Source organism: Ostrea edulis, chromosome 9 (genome assembly GCF_947568905.1).
Source record: "Ostrea edulis chromosome 9, xbOstEdul1.1, whole genome shotgun sequence".
NCBI classification, from domain to species: domain Eukaryota; kingdom Metazoa; phylum Mollusca; class Bivalvia; order Ostreida; family Ostreidae; genus Ostrea; species Ostrea edulis.
In genome coordinates this window covers 66,621,383-66,634,445 of record NC_079172.1, presented here as the reverse complement: position 1 = coordinate 66,634,445, position 13,063 = coordinate 66,621,383, and the positions used below count along the sequence as shown (strand labels likewise).

The following is a 13,063-nucleotide window of genomic DNA, read 5'->3' as shown; positions in this document are numbered from 1 at the left end:
TGTAGAACAGCCACACCCGCCGTAAGCCCTATATTTTGATTGAGGTAACGAAAAAATCCGTACTCAAAGTTAGTATATATACAACAACTCAACAATTGGCATGAATCACGTCAGAGAGAATTCATTATAACGATTTGATGTGGATAGATATGTGTTTGAATACAAGGTTTCAATATTTCCAAATTCAATAAAAATTTATATTGTACTGTAAAGATTTCCATGGTAAAAGGTGAGTGTTTTATGGCAACAGCATAGTTTTCTAATTGAGAGATGATTGGTGAATGTTGGTGCGTTTGTTGTTTACGTCCCATTGAAAACACGGATATTTAAACCTTTCATACGAAACAGGTGGAGGAAACGAATAATAATCACTCCTATAATTCAATTCAAAAGAGTACAACATTGAGAGCAGGGCAAACACTAAACCCTGGACTCACCGTGGTGGGATTAGGCGCCTAGGAGGAGTCAGTATCCCCTATCGACCGGTCATACCCGCCGTACACTCTACATCTTGATCAGGTATCAATGGTGTCAATTGTAGCACACTTTCGTACGATAAGTATGTTATATATTCTGTAGTATCTAATGATGTGTCACTTCAAATGAGAGGGAAGTTCAACCAGAAATCTCATCTAAGCACTTTTCCGAATTCAATTGTTTATTTGGGAAGGTAAATAAATACTGGTAGAACGTTGGGAAACATTTTGTTGTTCAGAAAGCCCATGATACTGCCTTAGTAATGTGGTCTTTTATATTGTGCATGATAATGCGTTCTACATTTCATTTGGTGTGGCTGTTGAATGGTTTAGTTGTGATATCAGATGCTCAGACAGTGAATCTTGGAGTCTGCTCAAAGTATGTAAACGTTTTATTGTATGTTACGAATTTTATGATGTTTGATATATTCTAATTTCAAGATCTCCATTCATTGTTGAATGAAAACTTTTCCTCCAAACAGTGAAGGCGACCCTCTACAATGCTGTCGTAATTACAAACTACGTGGTGATTCATGTGAAGGTAACTATCAGAAAAGTTTCTGAGAATTCTGAACTGTTTGAACTATTTTCTATTATGGTAATTGATGTATCATAAATGATGTCTTCGAGCAGAATGTTGGCCAGGCACCTTTGGCATAGATTGTAAGGAGGACTGTCCTGACGGGTTCTATGGACCTTTATGTGCAGAAGTCTGTAATTGTTCTTCATGCGACAAAGTCTCTGGGTGTCATTCTTCAACTCAGACTGGTAAGAAAAATATTTGTGTGTAATTTTCAGTGTTATTTGTCTGAAATCGCAAACTTTCTAAGATCACATTGATAATTACATATTTCTGACCAATAGCTTTTACAAATCCACTTTTATCTTAATCCACAAAATTTTATTTCATTTTGATACATTCAGGATCTCCCATTGTTTGTAGTTTGATATGACTTATATTCAAGAAGTTGTGCGTTTTCTATCGCTGAGCCTTTATGAGGGGGTAGAAAACACACGAGTTGGATATAAATCCTGTCAAACCACAAACCAAGGAAGATAATCTTCAACACATGTTAACACTCCTCCACCGATTATTCATTTACGTTGCTGTTTTGTCGGGAATTTAGTTTCGAGACATTTTGTAAATAAACTACGTAAAATTGACGTTTGTTTGTGACGTGACAAACAGCGTGGAAAAACATAGTGTAATAATTAAAAATTATGTAATAGGTGAAATCCATTGCAGAAAGGAGTAAACACGTGATAAATTTTCATGTTGAATCCATCTATTGGAAGATTAAAAGTGAACGTATGGAACATTATTTCTTCTCCTATCCTTTACGGAGGGGTGTCCGGGTAGCGGAGAGGTAGCACTCTCGCTTCTCACTGCTGCGACCTGAGTTCGATCCCCGTGATCAGCAATGGTTGTATGTGAGAGGGTATGGCGGTCGCCCGCTCGGACACGTGCGTCTCCTCCCACATCAATGACCCCCTAGCGCAAACATCCGTGCATCAAAGGACCCCATTGGAAATAAGCTTTCGAGCTTTCATGGGTTATCCTTAGTATTTATGTATGTATGTGTGTATGTATGTATATAACGAATACTATTTATTTATTTTATATTGACTGCAGAAAAGGAAAGTCTAAACATTAACGTGATGGTAGAATGTCCCTATACATGTGAAGTGGGGGAAAAGGCAAATATAACAAACAGTGATCAATCCTATAGGGAATACGATGTTGAAATTTGGGGAAACGCGAACACTAAATCACCAGAGATAGGATAATGTACCTAGGAAGAGTAAGCATCCCCTTATGAATGGTCACACCCACCGTAAGCCCTCTCCATCTTTAACAAGAATTAAAATTGGTCACATAAACTACATAAATTAAATATGTGGTAGTATCAGTTGCATGATCTTCCAATTAGATGTGGCTAGTGAGTCACTCCTTTAGCTCGATCGGTAGATCACTGGACACTTGTGCCATAGGTCCAGGGTTTGATTCCCAACAGAGGCATATACCAGTCTCTGTTACAAATAGAGTTACCGATGTCAGATAATTTTCACCAGAAACTGATTTATCTCTTATTCTTATATTTCCAGATAAGGATATCAATTTTATTTCAGAGAATTCCAATAATGAGAGCGTTATCATTGGTTCATCATTGGCAGGAAGTCTTACTTTCATAATAGTTATCGTCATCTACTGCAAAAAGAGGTAAAATGGGAAAATTTCACTTGGCATTGGATGAGAGCTTGGGAAGTCTTCAGAATCATTTGATGATTTGATAATTTTATGGTTTCTATAAAAGAAATTTATCTCGTGTTTGCGGAAATATAAATGTTTCTAGAATTTTTAAATACATAATATGGCGATTCAAATGCCATGTGAAATGGCTTGTATCGTTTTGGCTGTATATCTACGTAGCTCAGTTGACACGTATCGGGGTACTGAGACGCAGATCCCGTGTTCAAATCCGCCAAACCGCCGCAGTGGCCGAGAGGTTAGAACGGTTGCTGGCATGCGGAAGGCCGGTGTTCGAATCCCGGCCGCGACAGACCTATGTCGTTAAAATAGGTAGTGACAGTTCCATCGCCAAACGCTCGGTATCAGGTGTGAATGTCACGGGTCCTCGGAGATGACCTTAAAATCGGAAGTCCCGTGTCACAGTAGGTGTGGCACGCTAAATAACCCACACTGCTCAATGACCGTAAGCGCCGAGCATAGGCCTAAATTTTAAGCCCTTTACCGGTCGTGGTGACGTCTCTATATTAGTGAAAAATTATCGAGCGTTAAGCAAGATACAATCAATCAATTAATCAAATCGACCAGCGTCTTTCTTTTTTGTTAAAATAAATTTTTGGAACTCGTGGCTTTTTTCTCCAAATTGCATTTTTAAAACCTTTTGACATATGTACTTATTGCCTATCATCAAATCTTTCAAGACTACGGCATTTCGTGCTGATTTGATAAACGTGTTCAAAGTGTAAAGAGGCAACTTGCTGTTTCTTCTTCCGTGCGAATTGCCTGTTTATTTCCAACGATTTTGATTAAGTATATACTTTTCTTGTATTACAGCAGAAACAGAACCTTAATGACTCCAGATTCATTGATTCAAAAAGGTGATTCTAACTCATATTTCGTATCAAAGATGTTTAAAGTAAATGAATATAATTGGAGAAGTATAAGTTTTTCTAGAAATTTCCTAAACTATACACACAGGCGGATTACAAGTCAGTACGATACCATTGAATCGATTCCCTCAACTCAGTCCATCTTCCAGTAACGAAGCTAATAGTGGCGATCCAGAATCAACATTTCACGGCGGGAAGTTTGAACCGTTAGAACCTCAAATGTGTTGTCAGCAAAATGATTTTACTGATAATTCGATAAGTTCAAAAGAGAATAGTCATGCTAAGCTGTTGTCATCAGACAGTGTGTACTGTCATATGAACATGGAAGTCGACCATTACGACATAATAGATTTGCCATTCGATAGTAGTCAGGAAACTGATGAAGACTTCTACTCTCCACACAGTTCAAACAGTTGTTGCAATAATACAGACTCGGGGTGTTCATCGAAAAACAGCGAAAATGGATCTTTATTGTCCGTAAAGCAGTGCAGCGAAACTCTAAACAAAAATTCACAAACAGCAGATATATTTGGAACCCATGACATCCGCGAAATAGGACATTTTAAAACTGGTATGATGAAGAAAAATGGAATTTCATCAGTAAAGGTGAAGATAGAAGCAATGCACTTAGAAGAATTGTCAAGAAAATTGCGTAACTTTCAACAGTACCCTGAAGATACCGAATTCAATGATTTGGTGTAGTTTAAAGTTGCATTCATATGCAAACAACCTCATACAAGTAGAAAAATACTAAAAAACAGATGAACCTCATCCGGACAAATACTGAGATACTGAGGAACATCATACAGAAAATACTGAGATACCGATATATTGACGCGCCTTTTACAAAGAAATACTTTTTTCCTTCCACGGAGATTGCAGACATCAAGAAATTAAGATATTGAAAGATTCCAATTTAGAATTTTGAATTAGCTATGACAGAAATTCACATTTTAAAATGGTTTGATTTATATTGGATCATTGTATAAAGCGCTGTTTTCGTATGTATGCAGCTAGTGACACCTGGCGCACTGGATTTATGGGTTACGAGTTTGTGAATATACTACATAGTTTTACATTTCTCTGCATCGCCAACGTATTGTTTTTCTTTTATTTCACAATAACATTAATACTATTATATTCCCCGACACGTCACTGCGAATCAAAGATGAAGCAAAGCACAAACTTCCAAAGCAAAATTCCTATTTAACTGCCAGTCCTAAGGTGCCGAGGTGCAATTATTATGTCAAGATAGTAGCTTCCACAGTTGAAAAGGACGGTGTTGTATCAGTTCAGAGTTTTACTTTTACCGATCGTTTTCGATCAGTGGTCAAATCATTCGTATCGTGAAGAAAGTCAGTGATTAATCTCTTGTATTCACCAAAGGTGACTTTAGAAGTGAGAGTCATGGGTCTTTTAAATGAGACTTTACAAACCAAGGTACCATGTTTCGTTTGGCGTTGATAAAATAAACTCAACCAATGTTAGCGGTCTGAGCACCATGCGTAGGTCTAAATTTGTGACACTTCATTTGCAGATGATGGCATCCGAATTCTAGGGAAAAAAAACAAAGAAACAAACATTTAAAAATTTCTTTCATTTGTAAAATAACAGGAAACAGATGTGCAGATATATTTTCACAACACGCTTGTGCTATTAGTATATATTTTCAAATTGCATTGCTTGACATTCTTACGTTTCCTGAAAATTGTTTATCCTTTCCAGTTTTTATTCATAGCACAACAATACAAAAATTAGTCTGGAAATAAAGTTCACAGTTAAAGAAATGATGAACTTTGTTATATTATGCTTGTAGGTTAAGGTACATAAATTACATAAAGCAGATGATATGATTCTTCAAATCATTCAAACACTCGACATGACATCATGAATTTTGATAAACACTTCAAACATCCACTCCACTAATTAATTGGAATCTCATAACTTGTGATTGAACCTCCACCTGTCACGATCTAGCTTATAGTAACTATATATTCACATAGTATCCAATGAATAACCATCTAACATATTTTGGATGACAAAGAACCGTTGCGTTGGATTACCGAGGTTGCAAGTGAACAATTATCATTTAAAGTTCTTCCCCCCACTAGTAAACGGCTGTAGATTAACGTTATTCTAGATTACATTGGTTGTGTAGTAAATAGGGCTATACGGACCATGGATATCGGCCTGCATAGCTCAGTGGTTAGAGCACCTGACTAGTAATACTGGGGTCCCGGGTTCGATTTCCGGTCAAGCCACATATTTTCTCCTGTCTCCTATACTATATTTGGTGCCGTGACCACCCCTGGATTTGCAGGTTGTCCTACCAGGGCGAAAAGAACCTGGGTTGTGTGTGTCTTCGAGGGCGAAGACTATTTAAGGAGGAAGGAATGTAGTAATTAGGTCTATATAGACCGTGGATATCGGCCTGGATAGCTCCTTTATATACTACAGTTGTCTCGCTTACTGGTTTTATGAAATGCGAAGATAACGAACAGTGATCAATCTCATGACTCCTATAAGCAATATAGAATAGAGAGTTAGGCTAACACAGACCCCTGGATAGATCTGAAGTTCTCGTTTCATTTATGAGTCAAAATTTCTATCTCAAAGTTATTGTCATGCTTGCTTGTCGACAGCTCTAGACTAAACTTTTCTCGCTCACTAGTGAACAGCTCAAATTAAACGTCTAATGCCGCTTACTAGTGAACAGGTCAAGATTAATTTGTAATCTCGCTTCCTTGTGAACAGCTCTAGATACATGTACATGTAATATGTGTTAGATGCTTTTAAATGAATACTGAATTTTAAATGAGAACTTATCTTTATTTGTAATTATGGGCCAGATGTTTGTGCAAAAAATCAACAAGCAATTGTTACCAGACCTGTGCCATACATTTGTCACTTTTAACGCATAATTATCATATATTGTTATAGATTTTGATTACAATCGTATAATGGTTGAAACACATGTACTGCAGGTACGGCGTCCAGCCAAAATAACTCAAGGAATCGAACAGTTTTGAATAATTTAGTCATAAATTCATAATGGTGTACTCTTCCGTCCCTTTTTCTTGGACTAAATGTGAGGTTGTATTGCTAGTAAAGAATACCTAACCCAGTAGTGAATAGTGATTATGGACAATATATCTACAATTTAAAGTGAAAGTGAAAACGGTTAAGATCTTGTTTTAATTCTTAATTCCGGTCAACCTGTAACACACTGAACGAACAGAAATAGTCATTATTTTTTAACAGTGCACCAAAAATGACATGCGTTAAAGACTTGTCTTGTCTAAAATTTCAGCGCTACCACAACATTCCTGTACTTTTAGCAGTGGCGTAGCCTGAGTTAATTAATGGGTACGCCTATTGTAAGGTGAAGTGTCTAATAGAGAAAACATGCCGTAACGACAACGGCTTAGACCCGGAAAGGTGTAACACTAACAAGATATCCAAGATATCAGTACCAATAGGGAGACTAATGTACCGCAGATACTGCAGACACTTATTTTTCACCTATGTTTGTAGCATTTAATAGGGTTTTTTATGTGTACGCCCGGGCGTTTTGACGTAAACGTAGCTACGCGCCTGCTTTTATTGACGGTAACGAACACTGATCAATCTTATCAATCCCATTAAGAATACGACATTACAATAAAGGCAAACAGGGGAATCAGACAAGGCTGTCCGATTTCAGCTATTCTATACCTCATTCTTGTCGAAATTCTGTCAAATAAAATTAAAACGAACAACTCAATCCGCGGCTTTACATCTAAAAACCTAGAGAATGAAATAAAAAAAATCCAACATGCGGACGACATGACAATAGCATTAAGTGATACCGAGTCCCTGAAACAAGCGATTAAAACTCTTAACAGTTTCTGTGAATAAGCAGGTTTAAAAATAAACTTCACCAAATCAGAATACATTTTACTTGGAAACCTTAAAAACCAGTTTGAAACAGTAGAAGGAATTAAAGTAACTTAGAAAGCCGTAAAGTCTTTAGGCATTTATATAGGACAAGACGAAATGAATGTTACAGTAAAAACTGGATGAAAATATATCGCGAAATTGAAATGTTATTTGAATTATGGAAAAGAAGAGCTTTATCTTTATTATAAAACTTATTTATGTTGCAAGCATCTTAGAATTACCAAATACTAAGTTTATAAAAGACATGAATACCTGTTATTTAACTTTTTTGGAATAAAACATAGAATTAAAAGGAGCACATTGAAAGGAGATATAAAGATGGTGTTATAGGTAAGTTGATCTAGTGTCTAAACTGAAAGCATTTTAAAAAAGCAATGTGGATTCCACGCCTTCTTACAAGTAAACATATCATTAAAATATATAGAGAGTTTCTGAAAAGTATTGACATTATTTAGTTAGTTAACACTTCTGTGTGAGTATAGGCCAATCCGAAAACATGAGTTATCTTTCCTTGATCCGGGACGTAGTGCGCTTGCGTAACAGTAGTTTAAGACTTTCGGGTAGTATATTCGAGAAGCGTCATTATCAACAGTACAGAAGGCAGCAAAGATATTGCTGTATAATTTTACAGTAATCACGCCAACAAATATTTTAACATTTATTAAAAAAAATCCCAATGCATAGGTTTACTTCATACACGTGAAAATAACCAACTTTGCATGTAAAGATAATAGAAAATCAATGTTGTAAGTAGAGGAGGATCCCCCCTCCCCCGATTGAATGTTCTATCGTTAAAGTGAAGTGCCTGTCCCGAGACGCTTTTAGATTATTCTAACTACCCCACCCCCCTATTTTCCAAGATTGTACGTGTTTTATGACTGAAATTATAATACATGTATATAATATATTGCATACATTTCCTCAAAATCTTTAGCCTGTGTTTTAATACAGTCAGATTTATAATAGAATATCAGAAGTTACTTGTTCAATATCAATGTAGTACATTCATCAATAAATATGTCGGACTGACACCTCTGGATTTTGAAAATGTCCATCTCTTCGATTGGCGAGTAAAATTTATCCCAACCTGCACTTGTAAGTGAGAGGCCACTGACATATTTCTAGCTGTCTGTCCACAAACTTTATACAGTTTCAAATACAAGTATAACCATAAGGAAATTCGTCGTCACAAACCATCTTTAAAATGACATTTTCACATGCAATGTTTTGAAAATAAAATAACTTATAATTGAACGCCCTGAATTTATAGTCGGCTAGAGTGTGTACCTGTAAATACAGCCATTTTGGGTAAATTATTTGGAGTTTTACTCAAATTATTATGTAAATTTGTGGCGAAAAGGGGAATCCAAATCTGTCATTGCAATTTCTGTTATGACACGATACGTGCCTATACATAATCAAGTACATTTCAAGGGGGCTAAAACGAGTAAAAGAGGGAAGATACAGAGACGTCAAAAGCATTCTATTGGGGGTTAAACTTACCTTTCCCCAGAGAGTACATCTGAGAATGTGGCAGCCCCCCCCCCTCCGGATCACACAGATCTATGAAAAATAATCTATATCAATCGAGCAATATTGATCAAAATCAATTTTAAAAAAATAATTTAATTAACTATTTTTCTGCATTTACAACATATCATTTGATATTAACAATTCCAGCTTATGCAGCAGTGTACAAATGATTTGCACACAGAATGAACACGTCGAGGTACTTTGGAGAAAATTACCCAAACATTGTAGTCTGGTTTATTTTTGGAAGAGTCGATTGGTAGTTGTGGAATAATTTTAGCCCTGATAAAACAATGAGAGCGTTGATTTCCTAATTTAATTGATTTTTTTACTATTTTAAAAGGGGGGGGGGGTGTTAGGCAAGATCTTTGCACGTGTCGATCCTTGTGAGATGCCATCATCTCTTGAGAATCAGAAGTTCTGTTCTGATTTCATACAAAATAATTATGCCAGTCGTAAGTAAGCAAATGAATGTCTGCGTGATTTCCAATTTAATTTTTAACGCCCCCCCCCCAATCACACCCGATTCAATCAAGAAATTCGTTTTTGTTTCCATTAACATTTTCTTACTATCTCGTACAAATGATTTCAACTGTTTTCGATTTTGAACAGTACCCATATTAATATAACTCTTATAATGTATGCGAAGTATGAGTGTGTTACTACCCAGAAGTTGTCATATTCACACTAAATGTAAGAATATAAAGAGAGATAACTCACGTTTTCGGAAAGGCCTATAAGATGAAACAACATATCTTTAAAAAGTTTGAATTCATGTATGAATTTTCTAATATTCCCTATATCAAAGCACAAAATAAAACCAAAACTTTGTTTTTAAAGCAAAAAGCGAAAACGTTTTACTCAACTTTGATAAAACATAAATTTCAAAAGCCCACATTTTTGGATAGACATGGTCCAGTAGTATATAAGATCCTGCAGTAGGGAAATCAATCAGTCTGATGGGACAGCTCCAGAAGGGAAATCAATCAGTCTGATGGGAACAGCTCCAGAAGGGAAATCAATCAGTCTGATGGGAACAGCTCCAGAAGGGAAATCAATCAGTCTGATGGGAACAGCTCCAGAAGGGAAATCAATCAATCTGATGGGAACAGCTCCAGAAGGTAAATCAATCAGTCTGATGGGAACAGCTCCAGAAGGGAACTCAATCAGTCTGATGGGAACAGCTCCAGAAGCGCGTAGAGGAGAGAGTAGGTAGGCAAAAAATAAAAATAAGTAATAGGCTAGGGTAAAAAAAAAAGCATTAGTGGAAATAGCTTAAGGAATTGCAGTGGGGTACTGGGTGCAATTATCCTGAATAAGGGTTAGGCACCCTGTACTATCACTAAGAAATAGGAATTTAGCTCAGAAACGCGGTGCAAGTAGCCCAGCCAGCGAACTGCCCTCTGTATATGATTAGAAACCGAGATAAGTAACTCGGTACCAATCAACGCTCGGAGAGAGAAATAGAAACATTTATGTTAATGATCAATCAATCGCTCAAGTAGAGTAAAAGGAAAATTATAAATATATGACCCCATCTCTTGTCAAGAACCCGGTAACGCGTTACACTATTTATATAAAGAATTGTTACTCGCTATACCATCACAATATTCTTCCGGTTGGCTGCACATGTATGTACGACTGCCTTATTTTCCTTAATAATTCATGCAGCATTACATAAACTATTAGGTTCTCCGTGGCCGAGTGGTTAGAGCATTGTGCTCAAAATCACACAACCTCTCACCTCTGTCGGCGCAGTTTCGAATGAGAAAGTGAGAAAGTTTCCCAGGTTACTTTTGGAAGGTCGGTGGTCTCTTCCCAGGTAAATTGTAACTGGGTTCTCTCTTCCATCAATAAAAACAGGACGTCACCATATAACTGAAAAATTATTGAGTGTGGCAGAAAACATAAAAAACAAACAAACACAAACATAAACTATAAAATATTTTATATAGTTTTGGATAATCCATGTGCCTAATCCAGGAGGACCCTATCACCCCTGGTGAGAACTATAAAACGATGGGTTCTGAGGAGACCCTGATTATAGCATGATAAATGTAATTTGAAAAAAATATTTTTACTTTCAAAAAATAGAAAAAAAGGCAAACATGGACTCCTGGACATACCAGAGGTGGGATCTGGTGTCTGGGAGGAGTAATCATCCCCTGTTCACTGGTCATACCCACCGTGGAAGTCTATGTGATGAAAAGGTATAAAGGTTATGGATTATACCACACTTTTGTGTGATAATTCTTAGCTATATATCGAGGTATTTGATGATGAAATTTATACAAAATGAATATTCATCAAACATTGTACATGTCACTTCAAATGATACACAATAAATATTAATCAACATTTTACGTGTCATCAATAGAATCTTAATAAGTCCAGACTCATCAATTAATAAAGGTGACATTAACTTATATTCCATATCAAAGATTTTTAAAGAAGATATATACGATAGAATGAAGTTTCTGTTTTTCTAGAAAATTCATTAAACTATACATTCAGGCGGTGTACCAGCCAGAACGACACCATTTGATGAATTTCCTCAACTCAGTCCATCCTCCAGTAATGCAACTGACGGTGGTGGTCCAGCATCAACATTTCACGGCGGGAATTTTGAATTGTCAGACCTTCAGATGTGTTGGCAGCAAAACGATTTTGCTGATAATTTAATGAATTCAAAAGATAATAGCCATGCTAAACTGTCGACTCTAGACAGTGAGTACAGTCATCTCAACATGGATATGGACGATTACAACAGATTAAGTCTGACAATCAAAAACAGTCAGGAAACTGATGAGGACTATTACTCTGCACAGACTTCTAACAGTTGTTGGAATAATACAGAATGGGGGTTTTCATCGAGAAACAATGAGAATGGATGTTTATTAACAGAAAAGGAGTGCAGCAGCGCTCTAAACAAATATTCACAAAGGGAAGATATGTTCGAAACCCCAAGTATTCCAGAACAGGGAAATTTTAAAATCAGTATGACGAAGAAAGATGGAATTTCATCAGTAAAGGGGAAGATAAATGCAATGTACTTGGAAGAATTGTCAAGAAAACTAAATGACTTTAAACCGAAAGCTCAAGATATTGAATTCAATTAGTCAGTTTAGTGTAAAGTTGCATTCACGCGTGAAGAACCTTATACAAAAAGAAAAATACTGAGATTCAAATTAGATGGTCGTTATAACGATATAATTGATCAATACAACCTATCGTTGAGTCAAGTGCTGACTGACATGCTTCATACCGTTTGTTAGGCCGTTCTTGGCACACTGATTTTGACTACGGATAAATCCGTTTACGGGTTCAGGATATGGGGTGTGACCGGTCGAAAGGGGATGCTTACTCCTTCTAGGCAACTGATCCCACCTATGGTGTGTCCAGGAGTCCGTGTTTGCCCAATCTCTATTTTGTATTGCTTATATGACTTATGATATTAATCACTGTCCGTTATCTTCACATTTCATTCAGGAGAACCTCAAACATAGAAATACCGGATTACAGAAAAACCTCATACAGAGAAACACTGACATAAGTCTTGTTTCCTTTCGAAGAGGTTGATGGCATCAATAGATAAATATCAAAGATTCACTTTGTTTTACAAACTTTATAACATAGAATTTTGAATTAGCACTAACAGGATTGTGCTTTTTAAAATCATATAATCTATATAGGGTTTTCCCATAAAACATTGTTTTAGTATGTATACAGCATACCACACCTAAATCAGTGGATTTCTGGGTTATGACTTCGAGGATATATTAAATATTTAGATATTCCTCTGTATATTTCCCAATAATCTACACCACGAACCTTTTATTCCACAACAAAAGCAAGTGACTTTAGAAGTGGGAGTCGTGGTTCTTTCTGATGAGACCTTGTAAACTGAGGTCCCGTGTTCTGGTAGGCGTTGACACAATGAAACCACTTAATCGTAGCGCCCCGAGCACCACGCATAGGTC

General features: G+C 36.6%; 1 protein-coding gene across 1 annotated transcript; it reads left to right on the top strand.

Moving 5' to 3' along the window:
* Positions 1 to 766: 766 nt before the first annotated feature.
* On the top strand, positions 767 to 4,316 carry LOC125659975 (uncharacterized). The gene is made up of 6 exons (XM_048891817.2): positions 767 to 855; positions 959 to 1,017; positions 1,110 to 1,244; positions 2,583 to 2,697; positions 3,559 to 3,602; positions 3,703 to 4,316. The coding sequence occupies exons 1-6, from the start codon at positions 767 to 769 to the stop codon at positions 4,314 to 4,316; spliced, it is 1,056 nt and encodes a 351-aa protein (XP_048747774.2).
* Positions 4,317 to 13,063: the final 8,747 nt, after the last annotated feature.

Excerpts from the sequence above, each read along its gene's own strand:
- LOC125659975 (XM_048891817.2), top strand. The coding sequence starts at position 767 with ATGCGTTCTACATTTCATTTGGTGTGGCTGTTGAATGGTTTAGTTGTG. Across the intron at positions 856-958 it reads AATCTTGGAGTCTGCTCAAA|TGAAGGCGACCCTCTACAAT; the intron begins GTATGTAAACGT and ends TCCTCCAAACAG. Across the intron at positions 2,698-3,558 it reads GTCATCTACTGCAAAAAGAG|CAGAAACAGAACCTTAATGA; the intron begins GTAAAATGGGAA and ends CTTGTATTACAG.